Here is a 21,171-nt window from a genome sequence, read left to right on the forward strand (position 1 = left end):
CTCAGCTTTGCCTACAAATAATCCCATAGTCCCTCTCGCCTGCTTTCATCTGCTCCTTTGTTCCTGAAACCAGACGTCTATCCTAATCTCTCCCTCTCCTAGCTCCCCTCTGCCACCTCCCCCATCCAGCCACTCTTAGAGGGACCTAGGGGCTCCTGTTTCAGCTCAAATGCCCCCTCAGGAGAGGGAGACCCCACTCTGGGAGCGCGCTAATTACGTGCATCCACATGCTCCCCTTGTGTCCCTCCCAATCTGAGATCTAAGCTACTTTTTGTTGGGCTATGGGAGTAATATATTAAGTGACAGTTCTCAGAATGCAATTTTAATTAAGATTCAATAGTCACCTTCTCTGTCAGTAATCTTCCGTGCTGACTCCTTAAAATATATTTACCCAGCACTATTATGTCACAGATTTGAATTCATTAGACACTTGTTAATCCTTAACAAACTTTTTAAAAATAGGGTTTGGTTAACATAATTTACAAAGGCAAAACTGTCTGAAACAATGGGCCCTGTGCAGGGTGTACGTCCCAAAGTGCCCGGGTCTTCCTGGTTTGCAGCCACCGTCGCCCTCTATCAGAGCGCAGGTGACAGGACTAAGGATGGGCAGGTCCAGAGGATGCCGTAGGATGGGGCAGTGTGTCCACATTGTGCTGATGCAGCCCAGACAGCAAGCCTTCCAGGGCACAAGGCAGGGTCAGAGAGGGTACGGGGAGGATCTGGAGGGGCAACCAAAGAGATCTAGCCCGGGCCACCAGCAGGCTCGGCCCTGGACTCATAGGAACATGACAAGCATTACCATTTCCTATGTGCGCCGTGATGTGTAAATGTTGGAAGTGCTGCTTAGCCTCGGGTCACTTCAGCGTTTACTGACAAGAACTTATAAAGAGGATGCCTTTCTCTTAGGACCATAGGCTTTCAGCACGCTACCCCCTCTCTACACATGCACACAGATACCTCTAGCTGAACTAGGGAGGGACATCCTGGGGTGTGGCTGTCCCTGGATCCCCATTGGGTATCAGGGATACCACTCACCTCTACTTGAGCAGATACAGAAGCCAGAGAAATATGGACTCCTGGAGTCCATGGCCATGGCGAGTCATGCTGGGAAGTGCAGCTTTTGGGCAGCAGAAGATGCTTCTGAAGTTTCTGCCATGATCTCACGTCTCCATAAAGATAGTCTTCCAAATGAACCCTGACTAATCAAATGAACCCTGAATGCTGTCAGAACCTCAGTGACAATGCCAGAAACTTGACTTTGCTCAGCATCATACTTCATTCATTTAATTGAAATTTACAGGGCACTTATGATGCATTGGGTACGGAGATAGGCACTGGAGGACAAGATGGGTAAAGTCTCCGCCTTTTGGAGTTTACAGTCTACAAAGGCAGATAGATAGGTAAACAATTAAGGCATTGTAATGAAAAGTGCAGTGAGCATGTATGTAGGACAAGTATAGAATAAGAAACACATAGCAGAAAGGTTTAATGTGACTGAGGTTGTGGAGAGGCTTCCTGGAGTAGGTGGTGTTGAAGCTGAGACCCGCAGGTAGAATAGGAACTTGGCCAGGCAGGAGTGGAGTTAGGGAGAGAGCCCAGGAAGAAACCAGAGCATCTTGGAAGTCCTGGAGGAAGATCAAGCATGGCATTTATAAGTGAGAGACGTTGAGCCTAGCTGGGAAGAGAAGAGCGATGGAACAGAGGGTGGTAAGAGATAAACTAGGGTAGTGGCCAGAATCATCCCTTGCAAAAATTTGTTCTTGTGCTAAAAATATAAGAAGAGGGTCAGTGCAGATGGAGAAGACTCCTGTTTGTTTTATCAGGCCCCAGCTAAGTATGAACCTAGAAAGCCTGAGCATATTTGAGCACAGGGAAGGTAGCAGTTGGAAATCTTTTACATGTAGACATCTCTGGGTTGGATGTCCCTGGCGGGACCTGGGTCAGGGTTGGCTGGTACCCCTCAGGTCTATAAAGCAGGGACTGGCACGGTGGATGGCTGCTGATGGGAACCCAGAGCAAAACTGTGTGGAATTAGGCATGTTGGCAAAGGCTTGATGAGGGTGAGCATAATGAAGAAGATGGAGAGGGGGGAAATCCTCTACAACAGAGATTGGCGAATTTTTTCTGTAAAGGGCAAGACAATAAATATTCCAGGCTTTGCTGGTTACATTGTACCTGCTGCAGCTACTCACCTTTGCCATTGTAGTGCGCACACACACACACACACACACGCACACAGGACATACCCATAGATGATATGCAAATGAATTGAACATGGCCATGTTCTAATAAAACTTTATTTCCATAAACAGGTGGCAGGCTGGATTCGGCCCTTGGCTATAGTTAGCCAACACCTGCTCCAACAACACTGTCCAATATGGCAGCCAATAGCCACATATGGCTAGTGAGCACTTGAAATGTGCTCTAAGTATTAAATACACACCCAATTTTAAAGACTTAGTACAAATCAAAGAATGTTAAATATCTTGTTAATAACTGTATGTATTGATTACATGTGAAATAATATTTTGGATATAGTGGTTTAAATAAATTATTATTATCATCATTTATTTCACCTTTTTCTTTTTACTCGTTACACAGCCACTAGAAAATTTAAATTACATTTATGGCTAGTCAATTAGATTTCTATTGGACAATGCTGATCAAAAAAAAAAACTACTCTCCAGATGGAATATAGATTAAGCCTTTGGCCCTTGAAGGGTCTTAGGTGGGAGATTTACTCAGAGAGACATGATAATAGAATTCATATTTTCACAATAAAGTAATATCTAATTGGAGTAGGTTTTAAAATTTACTCTACATCCTTTTAGATCAGCTGGCTGTTTTTTCTGCATCTAGGCCTCTCAAACTAGGAGCTATGGAGCCCTACTTCCTCAAGATATTAATGATCATTGCTCCCAGAAAAGAATATCTTTAGCTTAAAAAGGGGAAGCAATGTAGAATTAAACATTAATCCATTTTCTTTACTGCAGCAGGATTTCTCAACCCTTCTGCACTTGCTAATGCATATCGAGCTTTTGCTAGAGCAAGAGAGAGCAAGCAATGTGTCCCCAGCTTAGTGGCCTTAGAAAGCCTTTCTTGCAGAAGCCTAGCCTGCACTGCTAGAAGGCAGTCTGAGAACGCTGGTCTGTGTAAGGCTACACAACCAGTGTGAGGGGAATTTCAAAAGTCCAACTCCACTGATGTTTTCAGCACTACATAATGAAACCACAGCCAGTGCAACATGGAATAGAAAATTCTTAAGATTTGGAGCCACGAAGACCTGAGCCAAAGGCCATTTCTTCCTTCCCTAGATAAAATGTTCATGCAAAAGCACCGACTATGTGCTAGGCCGTGCTTTAGGCTTTGAGTTTGTAGTGGTGAATAAAAACAAGTCCCTATGTCCTGGGGCTCTGCTGCCAGTGCAGAAGACAAACAATAAACAAGACAAGTAGGTAAAATAAATAGACAGGAAGTTAGATCATGATCAGTTCCAAGGAGAAAACACAAAGTATGGAAAAGGGATGTGCAAGTCAGGGTGGGGCCTCGGGAGGGAAGGTGACTTTTGAGTGAACACCTGGAGGAGGCTGTTCAGCAGTGGACAAGTCTTCATCTATCTACACAGATACGCCCTTCCTTGTGAAGGGTGTTCCCAAAGCCCAAATGAGATGATGTACATGAAGTTCTGGGCAAAGGACCCATTGCATACTAGGATGCTTAGAAAAAGAAGTTCTTGCCTTTGCTTCCCATCACACCCCCACCCCCTGCTCTTCCCAAAGATTCGCCCACTGTGTGTACTCTCCGTGGTGATACTTATCTAAACCAGTTCCCCAATAACCCTGGCATCTGCAGGGGCCAGCTCTCTCCTTGTCCATGTCCTTATTCCTAAGGAATGCCAAGTCTAAACCAATTAAGAAGGTAAAACTGCTTCAAGATACATCCATAACACATTCTCAAATCTGATGATTATTAGATGAACCACTGGTATGGAATTGTCTCTCCATTCATTCCACACATTTATGGAGCACCTACTGTGTTCCAGGCACTGTGCTCGATGTGTGGGATACAGCAATTAACAAAACAGATCAAAGTAATCTTCCCCTGTGGAGCTGACATTCTCATGGGGGAGATAGGAAATAGTCCATAAATATAATTAGTAAGTAAGTTAAATAGCCTGTTAGAAGGTGATAAGAACTAAGGGGAGGAGAGTAGAACTGTATGAAAGGGATTAGTTGGTAGAAGAGATTAGACCTCCCACCAGCAGAGACCATTCTCTTCTCTGCTGCCCCCCTAAGGCAGGGGTAGCAGTGACAGATGAAGCTCTGATGGAGCACTGGGAAGCGGCTCTTGACCCTGACCTTGCGTCCCTCTCTTCCAGGCGCCACGGCCTGAGTGACCAGATCATGGAGACCCTGCTTGGTGGCCTGCTGGCGTTTGGCATGGCGTTTGCCGTGGTCGACGCCTGCCCCAAGTACTGTGTCTGCCAGAACCTGTCTGAGTCACTAGGGACCCTCTGCCCTTCCAAGGGGCTGCTCTTCGTGCCCCCCGACATCGACCGGCGGACGGTGGAGCTGCGTCTGGGTGGCAACTTCATCATCCACATCGGCCGCCAGGACTTCGCCAACATGACAGGGCTGGTGGACCTGACCCTGTCCAGGAACACCATCAGCCACATCCAGCCCTTCTCCTTCCTGGACCTCGAGAGCCTCCGCTCCTTGCACTTGGACAGCAACCGGCTGCCCAGCCTCGGGGAGGACACGCTGCGCGGCCTGGTCAACCTGCAGCACCTCATCGTCAACAACAACCAGCTGGGCGGCATCGCAGACGCGGCCTTCGAGGACTTCCTGCTGACGCTGGAGGACCTGGACCTCTCCTACAACAACCTGCACGGCCTGCCCTGGGGCTCCGTGCGGCGCATGGTCAACCTACACCAGCTGAGCCTGGACCACAACCTGCTAGACCACATCGCCGAGGGCACGTTCGCCGACCTGCAGAAACTGGCTCGCCTCGACCTCACCTCCAACCGGCTGCAGAAGCTGCCCCCGGACCCCATCTTCGCGCGCTCCCAAGCTTCCGCCCAGACCGCCACACCTTTTGCTCCGCCCTTGTCCTTTAGTTTTGGGGGGAACCCGCTGCACTGCAACTGCGAGCTGCTCTGGCTGCGGAGGCTCCAGCGGGATGACGACCTGGAGACCTGCGGCTCCCCCGGCGGCCTCAAGGGCCGCTACTTCTGGCACGTGCGCGAGGAGGAGTTTGTGTGCGAGCCGCCTCTCATCACCCAGCACACGCACAAGCTGCTGGTCCTGGAGGGCCAGGCGGCCACGCTCAAGTGCAAGGCCATCGGGGACCCCGGGCCCCTCATCCACTGGGTGGCCCCCGATGACCGCCTGGTGGGGAACTCCTCACGGACCGCCGTGTACGACAACGGCACCCTGGACATCCTCATCACCACGTCCCAGGACAGCGGTGCCTTCACCTGCATCGCCGCCAACGCGGCCGGGGAGGCCACGGCCACGGTGGAGGTCTCCATCGTCCAGCTGCCGCACCTCAGCAACAGCACCAGCCGCACGGCGCCCCCCAAGTCCCGCCTCTCGGACATCACCGGCTCCAGCAAGACGGGCCGCGGGGGAGGCGGAGGCAGCGGAGGCGGGGAACCCCCCAAAAGCCCCCCGGAGCGGGCTGTGCTGGTGTCCGATGTGACTACCACCTCGGCCCTGGTCAAGTGGTCGGTGAGCAAGTCGGCGCCGCGCGTAAAGATGTACCAGCTGCAGTACAACTGCTCCGACGATGAGGTACTGATTTACAGGTGAGCCTGGGGCCGCCACAAAGGCAGGGAGGGAGGGGGTGATGGGGCGCGTGCTGAACGGTTCCCGCCTACGCCCCTTCTCCCCAGAGGTGACTGTGGGGTTCTTGGGGTAAACTGCGTCCTCTGTGCAGGTAAGAGGCCATCGAAGGAACTTCCACTACTTCCATGTTTAGGAAGAAAGGGACCCCCATGGGCATCCCCAAGAGATATGTCAGAAGGACCAAGCCTCCCGGGGCGTGGCTGTGGTAGGTGGGAATGTGGCTGTGAGCCTCTGAACTTTCTGGGGTTTATTATTGAGACAGAGAGAAACAGAGCATGAATAGGGGAGGGGCAGAGAGAGAGGGAGACACAGAATCTGAAGCAGGCTCCAGGCTCTGAGCTGTCAGCACAGAGCCCGACACGGGGCTCGAACCCACAAACTGCGAGATCATGACCTGAGCTGAAGTCGGATGCCCAACCAACTGAGCCAACCAGGCGCCCCTGAACTTTCTGGGTTTTAGCCCCGGGTGGAGGACACCCAAGAACAAGGAGGGGAGCTCTTGGCCAAAGGATCTGACTCCTCCAAGGAGGAGTGCATCTGGCCTTCACCTGGACTGGAATGCAGTCATGCCTAATTGAGGCTTTGAGGTCAGAAGGAGTAGAATTCCCATTATGGCCCTGCCATTTGCTGCTCATTTAATTCTCCTGGCCTGCCTCAGTTTTCCTTATCTGTAAAATGGAGAGAAGCCATACCTGACTTAGGCTGGATATTTGATGGCAGGTGATTGAACCCAATTCAAACCGGCTGAAAAAAGGAATAGGGGGAAGGGAGAGGTTGTGTGTTTGCCTCAGGTAATGTACAAGTTGGGAAGCTGCTTTGGGCTCAGCTAGATCGAAGGCCCCCACCAACATCCTGTATTCCCAGAGTTTCTTACCTTCCCTAAGTTCCATTTTCTTCTGGTTTGACTCCACCCTGCCCCAAGCAGTCTGAGCAGCCCTAGAGGGAGGGTAGCTTCCCTCTGCCCCTCTCCCAGTTGGTTGCACCGAAGCCCTGGATGAGCTCAGATTGGTAAGAGCAGGTCACGGGGCCCCCCTGGCTATTAGAGGGGGGGCCATCTTGCCGGCCTGTGTTGACATCTCTGGGCATGAGCTCCTATAACTGGAAATGGAGACAATGAAATTGACCTTGTAAGTTTACAGTGAGGATCAAGGAGATCACTTCCTGGGGTTGGTAGAAAGGGAGGTTAAGACTAAAAAGCTGCCCTTGAATCCCCCCTCAGTCATTCAGAGGGAGGGAGGGAGGGAGGAGTTTACAGAAGGACAGATCGAGGCCAGAGGATCCTGGCTCTGACCGCAGATGAGTCCCCGGTTTGCGTTATGAGAAGCACATGGCCTAGAATCTCACTGCCCAATGAATGCCTGGTTTCTCCTGAAAGCCTGTGTGTTTCGTCGCATGCATTTAAAATGATTATTCTGAGAAGGGAATACGAAGCCCAGAGGCTTCATAGACACCCAAGGTCCAGGTGCAGGAGAGGTCAAGAGCACTGGGAATTCTTCTGGCCCCATCTCAGTTGCTGAATCTCTGACTGGCCCATGCTTGGCTGGTCTGGACAGCACCTCCCCTCAGGATGTGCAGAAGGCAGCATTAGATCCTATTAAATATATACATGTGAGCACATATAGAGAGATCTATAGATATATCGTTAAGCCTGACAACACACACATGTAATTTTCTAATTACAAAAGTAATCATCTGTAGTAAATTTGAAAAATAGAGACAATGACAAAGAGAAATAAGAGTTGCCTGTAGTCTCACCACCTAAAGTTAACCAGTTTTCTCTATGTTTTTATTTCAGTTCAAAACAAGATTTATGGTCAGTCTGGTTTGTACTTCTTAATTCTTTGCACCCACCATTCTACTTGCTTAGTAAAAATATTTTTCATTTGCCTATACCACAATTTCTTCAACTAACGTTTAGGTTTCCCATTTGCAGCATGAGAAGCAGTGTTGTGATGGCTCTTTGTACAGAAATATATTTGTGCAGCTTAGGTGCTGTGCTCCGTATATTTTTCTTGGGGCTGAATGACTAGTGTCATGAGTAAATTCTAATCTTTACACATTGCATGTAAATATTTATCGACCCCCTCCCCAGAGGAAGGGGACAGCGCCCATTTCGACCACACCCTCACCAACGATTGAATATATAATTACTTTCATCTTTGCCAATTTTATGAGTAAGAAATGGAACTTGTTTTAATTTGCATCTCTTGATAACTTGTGAGGCTGACCTTTGGAAAATAAGTACATTTCTTCACTGGTGAATTTATTATATGGTCTTGACTTTGAAGGAAAGTGGCAAGGTGAAAGGCTACCGGCTCTGAGTCCTGCACAGGCCCGGGGTTGCTCAGGCAGCATGCCCCTATCGTGTCCCCTCCCTGGGGGCCCCAGAAACCCAGGTAGGGGCACGGGCGGGGTTGGGGCTCTGCTCCTGCGGTCACTCAAGATGCGAGTTCAAACTGCTTGCATTTGGTGATTGAGAACCCAGAGACACTAAATTCATAAAAATAAGTAAAATGAAAGCATCAGAAACCTTGGAAGGGCACCTGGGAGGTCCAGTCGGTTGGCTCAGGTCATGATCTCATGGTTCGGGAGTTGGAGCCCTGCATCAGGCTCTCTGCTGTCAGGGCTTCAGAGCTCTGTCACCCTCTTTCTGTCCCTCCCTGCCTTCATTCTCTCTCTCTTTCTTAAAAATAAATAATCATTAAAAAAAAAAAAAGAAAGAAGACTTGGAATAAAAACAACAACAAAAATTGCTGACTTCCTCTGAGCACAATCACGGGGATGGGAGGAGGAGACAGAGCTTGGAAAGCTTTCCAGATAGTGTGTGCACATAGTAGGTGTTCAAGGTACACGCGTCATTGTCCTTGTTAGTAAAAGTAATAGTAATGGTAAGAGGAAGACCATTAGCTTGTCTGCCACTCTTGGGGGAGGAAAAAGATGGTGAGGGCCGGATACACACTTCAGTTTGTAACAAGACAGATTTCCAAAATTGGAGACAAAAGGTTAAGAGTGAGTCTGTAGTCAGATGATCACCACCGCTGTCTGCCCACTCTGTGTCTGACACGTGGCTTTACAAGCAGTGTCACATTGGGGGGCTCCCCAGGCACACTGAGATGCAGAAAGGGCCCAGAGAATTAGGAAACTCTCCCAGGCTCACGTGGCCAGAAAGAAGCAGGACTGACTTGAACAGAGGCCCGTTCTGGAGTTACGCCGCCCGGCATCCTCACAGCGACTCTGGCTTGAGAGAAAGAAGGGGACTCCAGGAAGGAAACTGAATTTTTAGAAAATGAACTGTCCCCATAAGAAAGAAAAGACACCGGTGGCTGCACAGTGGCCTCTGATGGGCACCGGAAAGTATACAAAAGAAGGGAAGAAAGGCCTATCTCCGAAGATGAGGAGGAGCAGGCGCCGTGTGGAGAGAGCTAAAGACAGTCGAACAGGGCTTTCTAAGCCCTGTTCCCAGCAAGAAGGAGAAATGACAGCCTGCTGGTGGGGAAGGAAGTTGCAGGAAGATTGGACCAGAGGCTGCAGGCCAGGCTGGCCATTTGGGATTTGCCCCTACCCTCCCCAGCAAGAACAGCAGCAGCGGGGCGCCTGGTGGCTTAGTCGGTTAAGCGTCCGACTTTCGCTTAGGTCATGATCTCGCGGTTCGTGGGTTCGAGCCCCGCGTCGGTCTCTGTGCTGACTGCCAGCTCAGAGCCTGGAGCCTGTTTCAGAGTCTGTGTCTCCCTCTCTCTCTGACCCTCCCCTGCTCACGCTGTCTCTCTCTCCTAGAAATAAAAAAATATATTAAAAAAAAAAAAAAAGAACAGCAGCAGCAACAGCACGAATCTGGGCTACGAGCTTACTTAAGCTGTGCACTGTATTCTAAGGGCTATATGTGCACCAGCTTATTTAGTCTTCATGATCCTTGGGAGGTGAGAGCTACGATTATTCCACTTTGCATATAAGAAACTTGCCCAAGGTGTTTCACAGGGGTAAATAGCAGAGACAGAATTGGGATCCCATCCATCTGGACAGGAAGAGCCCTATACTCGGGAGAAGGAAGCAAAGAACATGAGTGCTGGTTCTCAGGCCTTGAGGGCCACATCTAGACTAAAGGAACACTAGACGAGGTACCCAAACTGCGGGAGTGGTCCTGAGGCAGCATGGACAGAAAGAGAAGTGCCTCAGATGGGAAAAGGGCGGATATTCCGCTTTTCCAAGAATAGACCGCGTAAATCATAGGATGCTAGGCTGGGCACGGAGTCCCTGCCAAGTTCTAGAAAGGATTTCACAACAGATGGCGGCAAGCCCTCAGAAAAGAATGCTGATTGCCAGGCCCCAGTATGGATTCACAGGGGAAAATCCTGCCTAATTATTGATGTGTCTTCAGGAGATATTGGGGACCCGCAGCCTCAGACCCGCATGCCTGCAAGCCATTCCCGAGGGTGAGCTCCTTGGTTGACCTCCTTGCACGGGCAGTTCTCTGCTGGACCGCACCCCAGTGCAGCCCCACAGGGAAGAGGAGCCGAATCTCTGGGGTGCTGAGTGTCCTTGGAAAATGTCCTAGGAGCTTCCATTGGCTATGACTCACTACCGTAAACAAAGCTTCTCACAATTTTATAGGACATTTGACAAAATCTCACACTGTGTTTGGGACAAAATGGAGACACACATGGTGGTGAAATGGGCTTGAAACTGATCAAATAACCAGACTGACTGATAAGTTGATGTGAACGTGCAACAAAGCCTCTACCTTCTGCCTCAATTTCTTCCCCCATTTCATTCCTTGGTACATTCCCCTCTTGTCATGGATAACGACGCGGAAAATGTGTCTTCCCTTTGGTTCAAGGATTCAACTGAACAAGCACAAGGTGGGGAAAATCTAGCCCAACTGGAACTCTGTGTGGCACGCGCTCTGGAGTTTTAGTTGATCTCAGGGACATTATGGCCCCAAAGTGATGGAGCCGCTAAGATGCCTATGGTTTTTGAGCGTGTTAACAGAAGGAAAACGCTCAGCCTGGGGGAGATTACGATTCTAACCACGGAATCATTCACATGTCAGAGCAGAGATGTAGAATGTTTGGCACAGGATGGAGCAGTCTTAAGGGTCATTTTAGCAACTGCAATGTGTCCAGGGCTCAACTGATGAGAGTGGGATCCTAGAAGCTCGTGTGAGATGGAGGAAAGTTACCTTGGAGATGAGAGGACTTAGAAAAGAAGCCATAGCTCCCTGAACTTATTCAAAGAACTCAGGAGTAGAAGATCGGAAAACACACGCACACACACGCACACACACTTATAAAGGTAGGCATCAGCCCATTACAAGAAAAAAGCCCAAAAGCAACAGCTTGATGTGCCTCTCTCATTACTCTCCATCTGGCTGTGAAATTTGGTATTGTATCCTTCCTCTCTAGCATGTGCATTTCATGTGTACTTGTCTCTGTACCATACCGCGCACCCCCGCCCCCCAGCTCCTAGTAACTCCTGGCCCACCGCAGCTACTGAATCAACCTTCAGTGAACTGAACAGAATGGAAATGAACATCAGAGCTTCCCAATAGAAGAGAACGTAAAAGCTGCCACAAAGCAGCGAGCTGCCCATGCCAGAAAGGTTCAACCAGAACCTTGTTGATTTTATGCCAGGGACACTGGGTGGGCAGCCCGACTTCAGGTGAATATGGAAATATTTGACTTAAATGACCTCAATCCTGATGGTCTATGACTCTGTTTAAGATCTCTATAGGGGTGTCTGGGTGGCTTACAGGCACCTGGGTGGCTATGTTGGTTAAACGTTTGACTTCAACTCAGGTTGTGATCTCATGGTTCGAGTTCAAGCCCCACATTAGGCTCTGTGCTGACAGTTCAGAGCCTGGAGCCTGCTTCAGATTCTGTGTGTGTCTCTCTCTCTGCCCCTCCCCTACTAGTGCTCTGTCTCTCTCTCTCTCAAAAAATGAGTAAACATTTAAAAAAAATTTTTTTTTAAAAAGGATCTCTATAATCCCATGATTGAGGCAGTATGGTTATCACTCTTGCTACATACACCTGCTTTTGCCAGTTGGGGCCACTATGGCATCTTACCTCCCAGGGTCAGGGTGTCCTCTATCATAGGGGTTTAAGCCCCAGGGCCTGCAGTCACAGATAGGCACTTGGGCAGAGACTCAGACTATCCAACAAGAACTGGCCACATGTCATCAATGGGTCACCACTGACCCACACCAAGGGCCCACAGAAGCCCTGGAGACTGTGAGCAATGGCTGAAAACATCAGGTTCTATTCCACATACCAGGAAGGGGGAGAAGCCGTGGGTAATCCCAAAACACGGGTAACTCAGAATTTGAATTTGACTATGAGATAGGGTCTTGCTCTTTTATCAGATAATTAGCTCCCACTGACCTCCCAAGGCATTTTGTGTTTGCTGCGTACACACGGCCGACCCCCTCAGTGGCCTGGCTTGTTTCCCATGTGGCTGGGGAGCGCGACTCTCCCATCTGTCTGCCCCAGGGCCTGCCCTTTCAGGAGTGGCCAGCAGTAACGAGGACTGTGTCAGAGCCAGGAAAGGTCGCAAGAGGGAGAGGCAGGGTGGTAGGAGAGGAGTTGGAAAGAGGGAAGACCCCCTTCCCGCCAGAGAAGGCAGCAGCCCATCCCAGCTCAGCCTCATCCCCAATATGACACGGAAAGTTAAGTGCCCTGCGTGTCATTATCAGCCCAAGTGACATTCACAAACACTTGTCTCCAAGAGTCATCAAGAACATCTGTCACCAGGCATGATGTTGGAACCGTCCCCAGGAGGGCCAGGGGAACAGCGAGCCTGCTTCCAAAGCACAGTGTGGAATGAGCCAGGACGCAGCCGTGCCTCCCTGCTGTTTATTATGCCGTCCATGGTCATCAACATGGAAGGCGAGCAGGGAATGATGGGAAGAGAGACACCAAAGCTGGGGCAAGAAAGCAGCCATTCAATGCCCCAACCCCGCTCCATCTGCAGCGCCCCCCCCCCCCTTCCATGCCGTCTTCTTCCATGAATGTCAGACATGACCCCACACCCCCGTCCTGGGGAGACTGTGCCATCCTACTGAGTTTTGCAGTGCTGGGGCTGGGGCTGGGGGGCATCTATTGGTGTTCTGCCTTCCATCCAGGCAAAGGAGAAGAGGGCCGATTCTATCAGGTCCCACCCCATCAGGATCTTATCAACCAACACTTGAATGGAGGTCTGTTCCCTCCCCATGAAAATACAGCCATCTTCACCACGGGATGGAGGGAAATTTACTAATGAAGCCGAGACCTTGTGGATAGGGGGAGAAACTGGTAAGGACAAGTGTTCCCTACCCAGAGAGGGAGCCCAGGTCTACTCCCCTCCCTGGATAGAGGGAGATTCTTTGACTCATCCGCTTTCCCAGATACCCAGCTTCTACTGAAAGTTTTGATCGAGCTCCCACAGGCGAAAGAAGAAAAAGGTGTAAAGGAAGAAACAGGGGTGGATGGGTAGGGGGAAGTTCCCCAGCAGCTCTCAAAACCAGCCCGCCTTGTATTTTATAGTTTTCTAAACTTCATTCACACTATTAAATTTTTGAAACTCGACATCCACAAGGGAGGGATGGACAGGACAAATATCATACTCGTTTTATAGATACTGAAACTAATTGTCAAAGGAATTGAGTAGATTTCTCAAGGTGGCAAAAAAATAGACTAGAAATGTGGTCTCCTTTCTTGTCCTAGGCAACATGGGACTAGGTACCATGCTGTGGGGCACGTCTCACTAATAGCACATGAGTTTTGGTTAAGACTATAGACGGGCTGACGAGTACCACCTGTAACTTCTCTTTCTGGGAAGGATGGGGTAACTCAATGGGAGTCTGTTGGAATTGTTTCTTTCAGCTTAGTTGGTCCCCCCACACTTTAAAAAAATGCTTATTTTTATTTTTGAGAGAGAGAGACAGGGTATGAGCAGAACAGAGACAGAGAGAGAGAGGGAGACACAGAATCTGAAGCAAGCTCCAGGCTCTGAGCTGTCAGCACAGAGCCTGATGTGGGGCTCGAAGCTGTGAGATCATGACCTGAGCCAGAGTCGAATGCTTAACCTACTGAGCCACCCAGGTGCCCCATTCCCCCCACATTTTCAAGACCTAGAAGGGTTGAGGGAAAATGACAAGAGTGTCGGTAAGAACCTTGGGTCCCATTCAGAAATAGCCACCTAGGACCAGCGAGCAGAAAATAAAGGCAAGATGAGGATTTCTGGGTTCTATCCCTCACCAGATGAGCCACTGTGGAGTAACTTAGTTGCTAGAGGCATCCCAGAGAAAAATGAGTCTGGAATCAGGAGTCTGGGGTGGCAATTAGGATGAAAAGAAAACCATGACTTAAACTCATTAGGGTTTATATGTCTCTTGTGTAAAAGAAGTCCAATAGAAGAGAGTTTATGTCTGGTCTTATGGGTAGCATGGCTACCAGGGACCCAGCTCCTTCTAGCTTTCTGCTCTGTCATCCTCAACACATGGTTTCTGTTCCTAAGGTCACCTCATGGTGCAAAAATGGCTGCTGAAGCTATAGCTATCACATCTCCCTTTTTAAAAATTTATTTTATTTTTATTTTAGAGAGACATAGAGCATGCAAGCAGGGGAGAGGTGGGGAGACAGTGAGAGAGAGAGAGAGAGAGAGAGAGAGAGAGAAGCCCAAGCAGGCTCCATGCTCCATGAGGAGCCTAACCTGGGGCTTGACCCTACAATCCTGGGATTATGACCTGAACTGAAATCAAGAGTTGGACACTCAACTGACTGAATCACCACCTACACGCCCCCACATCTCCATTCTACACACAGCAGGAAAGATGAAAGCCAGACAGCAAGAGGGTAAAGGGGAGGAAGGTTGCAGAAGCCCCTGCCAATAACTTGGTCACACCTGTCTGCAAAGGAAGCTGGGAAATGTAGTACATGTAGGCACAATGTACTCCCATTAATATAGAGAAGATAGGGAGGCAGCTAGCACTTCCAGAAGTTCAGTTTGTACCCCACTAGCCCTGGAACCGGGAGCAAATCATTTCATTGCCCTCTGTCTGCATTTTCTCACCTGTACTTGGGAACAGAGATTCCTCTCTGCATATTTCCTGGGATTGTGGCACAGACTGAATGAGATAATGTATTTGAAAATATATCTTTCATAGTCTACTGTGCAGTGCTGGACACATCTAAGTACATACTGTTATTTGGAACCTCCCTACTTTCCCTTGCCCCTCTTCTTGGTCCTTTCCTCCAGGCTACCTCTTTTTTTTCCTTAGATTTTTTTTTTACATTTATTTATTTTTGAGAGACAGAGAGACAGAGCATGAGTGGAGGAGGGCCAGAGAGAGAAGGAGACACGGAATCTGAAGCAGGCTCCAGGCTATGAGCTGTCAGCACAGAGCCTGATGTGGGGTTCAAACTCAAAAACCATGAGATCATCACCTGAGCCGAAGTAGGATGTTTAACCGAGCCACCCAAGCACCCCTCCAGCAGGCTGCCTTTTGTGGCTCCAGTCTTCAAAACCTCATTCCAAGAGAACTGTAAACTTAGAAAATGATCTAATAGGGTTTTAAAAGATCAAGGTACAAGATGTAAACCCTTTCACAAATTTTTGCAGTTCAATTGGGAAGTCTGAAAGACCCCAAAGGAATGAATCTCTAATGGTGGAATTTCAAAACCCACGGCAGACTTGTGCATAGGGAAGACATTTTTCAAGTGTGCCTTCCAAGAGTATTTCAAGTCATATCACTACCGTCTCATCCTTTCTTTCTTGCTCTGCACAAGAAGAAGACACCATTCAGATTCAAAAACCTTCAGGGCATCTGCTTAGAGGTGACTACTTTTTCTACTTGTCATTCCTTCTTCATTCTCAAAAAGCTTTGGCTGGAGACATCTCCGAAGATAGAAATAATTAGCAGGAGTAAAGGGATTATTCAGTCTGCCTTGCTTCTGAAATATGTCTTTTCCCTCCACTGGTAAGAAAGAACCAGAAAACCAGGTCCTTGTTAATTTTCTATACCTTTGGTTAGTCAGTGGGTGGAAGTGGAGATATCATTTATTTCATACCAGGAAAATGCCAAAGGAGACTCACAGAGGGAGGGGCTATGTCAGAAGGAGTGTCTGGTGCTGGGGGTCAGTGCTGGTGATGATGGCCATTAGAATGCCACCAAACCTCATCTGACAACAAGACTTTGCCCAGGTGGGTTCAGAGCAGCCGGCTCCTTTTAGGAAGAACCAGGGGTGGGGAGCGAGTGAAACCCAGGCGTCCCGACCCCAAGCCCCAGGTTCCTACCTCCCCAGTGGTCCCTGACCCTGGCTGCACCCTGGAATCTTTTGGGGAGTTGTATTCTCCCTAAGAGACTCTGAGTCAGCTTGGGGTGGTGCGCAGGCATCAGTGTTTTTAAGGCTCCCCGGGGACTCTAACGCGCATCCAGCATCATGCCACCTGCCTGGGAAATCAGGTGTGTGGGTAGCATGGATGGGCGGAGCCACTGTGCATCCCGCGGCTAGGGTGGCCTCTGAACTTCCGGTGAGGGGAGAAGCCCGAAGCCCTGGTCATCTCACTTCTCGGAGACTTTGCTTCATCTTTAACATGGAGATAACAATCCCTGAGAATGGGGTCATCTCCCGAGAGATAAAGTATGTGAAACGCACAGAAACTCAAACACCTTGCACTCTTTAGTTGCTGGGGTAACTGTCTTGTCCCCTCGGTGGAGCCTGAGTGATGAATACAAGGATGGAATCCGGGGCCCCACACATGGGCTCTTGTTATCTCCCCTCTCTGGGCCTCAGGCTTCCCATCTGCAGAATGGGAATAATAATAACCGTCCTGCCCCCCTCACTAGGTGGTAGCGATATGGAAGGAGATGTCAGGACACGAATGAAGAGCATCTTCATAAAGTGCCAAGTGCTTCTAGTGGCAGAGATGGGACTACAATGGATTAATCAATTTCAAATGTGGAGGGTTTTTATGTAACAGAATCCCAGCAGGAGGTAGTTCAAGGCTGGTATGGGAGTCCCCTGGCCTTCAAGGACTGAAGCTCCAAGCTTCTGCAGGTCAATGACGTAATTCTTAACATGTGGTGCATGTCTCCTGTGCTTGCTGACACTTACCCCGGGACTCCCTGGCCTGCCCAGCCCACCGGCAGAGCGCGCACCGCCTCCGAGAGTGTCCCCCTAGGACTGAGCCCCAATTGCCCACGGGGGTAACCTGCTTAGTGGAACCCCGTGTACGGACTTTCTTCCCCATTTCCTCACAGTGTCCTGGGCCCACCTCCCAGATAAACGACTTGTGTTCATTCTTTTTGTCTTTTTTAATGTTTTGTTTATTTCTGAGAGAGACACAGTGTGAACAGGGGAGGGGCAGAGAGAGAGGGAGACACAGAATCTGAAACAGGCTCCAGGCCCTGAGCTGTCAGCACAGAGCCCAGCACGGGGCTCGAACCCACGAACCACGAGATCATGACCTGAGCCGAAGTCGGACGCTTAACCAACAGAGCCACCCAGGCACCCCAAACGACTCATGTTTAAATCCTCATCTCCTGCTTCTGGCCAACCGAAACTTAAACAGACACCTTCTCCTCGACGGGTCAGCCCCTGTAAAGAGTGCAAGGAGCCCCCAGAAGTCCCTCCCAGTGACTCTGCCGGAGGCTGAGAAAGCTAGTGGTTTGTGAGACATGTCGCCTCCCCAAACAAAACCAGGCCTCTGCCGGGAAGCTGGGGGAGGGGAGAGGCTCACGGGGAGGCGTACAGCCGCTGCAAAGCTCTATGGGTGAGAGCTTTGGTGTCATTAACGCCTCTTGGCACCTTCCCACGCAATCCCAGAACCCAGTAGCCAACATGTAGCTGAGGCCAGCCTGGGAAAGAAGATGATCCAGGCTGTTTTTCTGCTGCTCTGTGAGTGCTCTTTTCTCATCTTTGGAGACAGTGAGATGGAGAGCAGCAAAGAGGGATGTCTTAGTTCCTGCCAATTAGGCCTGTGGTCTGGCATGTGCGTGTGTGATGGGAGTGGGCGCCCTGTGGGTGACAGGAGGGCTCGGGACACGAAGCCAAATTAACGCCCATCATCCTCAAAGTTGCCAAGGTGGTAGGGGCGGGGTGGGGTGGGGGGCCGTGGCGAGTGGGCAGGGTCACATGCACCGCAGACTGCGATGTGCCAGTCTAGGGCGAAGGCAGGGTCACCGAGACTTTGCAACATGGGTGAGCGAGCTCATTCAGTATTCAGGAAGGAGAGCTTTTTCTAGCTGGGGTGGGCTCCCGAGATGGGCTCCGACTCCTTCTGTGGCTGCGGGGCCAGTGCTTGGGTGGAGTACTGATCCAGATGTGGGAACTAACTTCTGTTGCATCGGAAAGGAGATGAGTGTTCAGGAGTTAAACACCACAGGGAACAATTAAACACTTAACCTTGTAACATGGTAATTAGTTAGCGATGGTACTAAGTTAAGAGGCCTTTCAGGGTAGTAATTAGCCACCTAAAAGGTTAAAGTATAAATGAATTGCTTCATGAAATTTGTCCACTTGAGCTTTTTCATGAGCTAACTGAAGTGAATTTGCATGCCTGGGTCAGGAGGGTGTGTTCTGGGGCAGTGGGGGGTGGGGGGGCTTCTGGGAACAAGTGGAATGGAGTATTAGGTGTATCCTAGAAAATAGGTGGGATTCAAGGGAAGAGGGGAAGGCAAACTGTTTTAGGTGGAAGGAGTAAAGACAGATGCAGAGGCAAGTCCTGGTCAAGGACCTATAAGGGCTGCTAGTGTATTAGTCAGCTGCTGCCATGGTAGTGCTGCATGACAAAGAACCTCGAAATCTAGGCGGCTTACAGCCATTAACATTTCCTTTTCCCACTCCTGTGTCTGCAGGTTTGTTGCAGTTCAGCTGGTCTTGGCCTGCCTGGGCTGGGCTGGGCTGAGCTGGGCTGCAGTTTAGATGGTTCCTACCTCATTCTGCAGCCCAGCTAGGGGTGGGAGCTGTTCAGAGGATATTCTTCTTTCTTCTTTTGATGAGAGCAGAAATGCAGGAGGCCCAGCCCAACAGAAGAACCACATGCCAAGCCGCTGGTGGCATCACATGCACTAAATCCTATTGGCCAAAGAGAGTTGCCTGGCCAAGCCCAAAGTCAAGGGGCAAGGCTTGCACTTCGCCCACCATCAGGCCATGGCCAGCAAGGCCACAGAGGTATTAGGTTATCACAGGGAAGTGATGGAACAGGGCGGGCAGCTCAGTCCAGCACGCATGGGCTGCCTCGTGGAAGTGCGCTGTCCCTGGGCAGGTTCTCAAACCTGAGCGTGCATCTGAGTCACCTAGCACACTCGTCAGCACCCAGATGCGGGACCCGACTGGGTTTCTCACTCGGCTGGTCTGGAGCGGAGTCTGGCAATCTGCCGTTCTAATACATTCTCCCAGGGCTGCCAATACTGTCAGCCTGGGGACCACACTTCAAGAAGATCTGGTCTAGGAAAATAACAGGAGGTTTGTGGAGAGAGGATGGGAGAGGTCAGCCTGTGGGTGGCCTTGAATGCCACACAAAATGGCTATATTGACTGAACACTTACTGCCTTCCAGTTACTGTCCTAAAAACCTGCTGTGTGTTCTCTTCATGGGTACATTAATCATGTGAAGTGTGATATTCCCATTTGACAGATGAGGACACGGAGCCATGGTGGGTGATGTGACTGACAAGGCCCCACAGCTTGGAAAGGGTGGAGATGGAGCTTGTAGCCAGTGCTCTGTCCTGTCCTGAAAGTCAGCCTTTCACCAGTTGACAATGGGGAGTCAAGTCAAGTTCTAAGAGAAGGAATGACCTGTGGTAGAGAAAAGTCTGGATTTGGAACTGGCTGGTCTAGGCACAAACCACACTTTGATGTTTGATAGCTAAATTTTAATTTATTCAGTCAATGAATATTGTTTGTTTTGGGGTAGATTCTGTCAAGACCCCAGGGTTAGAACAAGGCAGGCAAAGTCCTTGCATTCTTATGAGAGAAGGGGACAAAAAATTTAATGTGTACCAGGAAGATGATTATTATGAGGAGACACAGACTGAGGGGCTACTGTTTGATATGGGTGGTCAGGGATGGCCCCTCTAAGGAGTAACATTGGAAGAGAGACCTCAGTGGAGGAGGAAAAGAGTCCAGCAAGGGAAATAGCATGTGCAAAGGCCCTGGGGTAGGCACAACTTGCCTTGTTGGAGGAGCAGCAAGGACTCCAGGGCATCTGGAGGAAGAGTAATAGTAAATGAGATCAGAGGACTGGACAGGGCTGGGTCCTGGCGGGCCCCACAGAACAAGGTAAGGCCTTGGATTTTATGCTGAAAGAGATGGGAGCCACTAGGTATTGAACATGGGAGAGTGCTGTGATTAAGAAAGAAGATTCTGGGAGCACTGGGGTGGCTCAGTTGGTTGAGTGTCCAACTTGGGCTCAGGTCATAATCTCACAGGTCATGAGTTCAAGCCCCATGTTGGGCTCTGTGCTGACAGCTCAGAGCCTGGAGCCTGCTTCCAATTCTGTGTCTCCCTCTCTCTCTGACCCTCCCCTGCTCATGCTGTCTCTCTCTCTCTCTCTCTCTCTCTCTCTCTCAGAAATAAATAAACATTAAAAATTAAAAAAAGAAAAAAGATTCTGGCTGCTAGGTGAAGAATAGACCTCAGGGGGTTGGGGTGGAAGCTGGGAGACCAGTTGCAAGATGGTTGCCGAGGTTTTAGCTATGTCTTGAGACCTTCCTGCTCCTTAATGTTCACATCCAGAAAATGGGAGAAGCATCCCGTCCGTCTCTTGCTCTCAGGCTCTGTATGAGAGCAGAAGGAGATCAGGGTGTGGGCAAGTGAGTAGAAATACTCAGGCAGGGAAATTAAGGAGTGATTTTTCTGGTGGAATCCGTGGGCCTGAACCTTCCCGGCTGGTGGACAAGCACAAGCCTGGAGTGGAGAGGGGGTCCTGTGTCCACCCGCAGAGCAGACATCTCTCACATCACTGTCCCAGCTCTGCGCTCAGCACCCCGTCCCCCACCCTCTCCGACCCCAGCCCTCTCACTCTGATGGGGAGTAATTATTTATGTTCTTGTTTAATTAGCTCATTAGGCATGTGCTGCAGTATTCCTGATAATAAATCTCCTCTAGTGGCTCTTAAGTGCGTTTCTGCTGGTGCCTGGCCGCAGTGATGGACGCTGCAGTTGCAGATGTGGGGGTAGCCGGCGGTGGGGGCTGGGTGACCTGCGTTCTGTCCCCTGGAGCTTGCGGACAGGTGGAGAGGCTGCCGAGGCCCCGGGCATGAAGACAGGATCTTGGAAGCTGAGGCGGTGGCAGCAGCCGGCACTGAACGCCAGAGAGATATTTTTACCACCCGTCAAAATGCCGCCG

At 49.9% G+C, this 21,171-nt stretch overlaps 1 protein-coding gene across 1 annotated transcript in view; it reads left to right on the top strand.

Moving 5' to 3' along the window:
• The first annotated feature begins 4,403 nt into the window (after nucleotides 1-4,403).
• LRFN2 (leucine rich repeat and fibronectin type III domain containing 2) overlaps nucleotides 4,404-21,171 on the top strand; it is a 42,663-nt gene continuing 25,895 nt past the window's right edge. Inside the window, exon 1 of the mRNA XM_039242679.1 lies at nucleotides 4,404-5,806. Coding sequence (XP_039098610.1) covers nucleotides 4,404-5,806 — 1,403 coding nt within the window. The remainder of the gene's footprint in view (nucleotides 5,807-21,171) is intronic.

This window comes from Hyaena hyaena, unplaced genomic scaffold (genome assembly GCF_003009895.1).
Source record: "Hyaena hyaena isolate Hyena2069 unplaced genomic scaffold, ASM300989v1 scaffold_211, whole genome shotgun sequence".
Taxonomy (NCBI): Eukaryota; Metazoa; Chordata; class Mammalia; order Carnivora; family Hyaenidae; genus Hyaena; species Hyaena hyaena.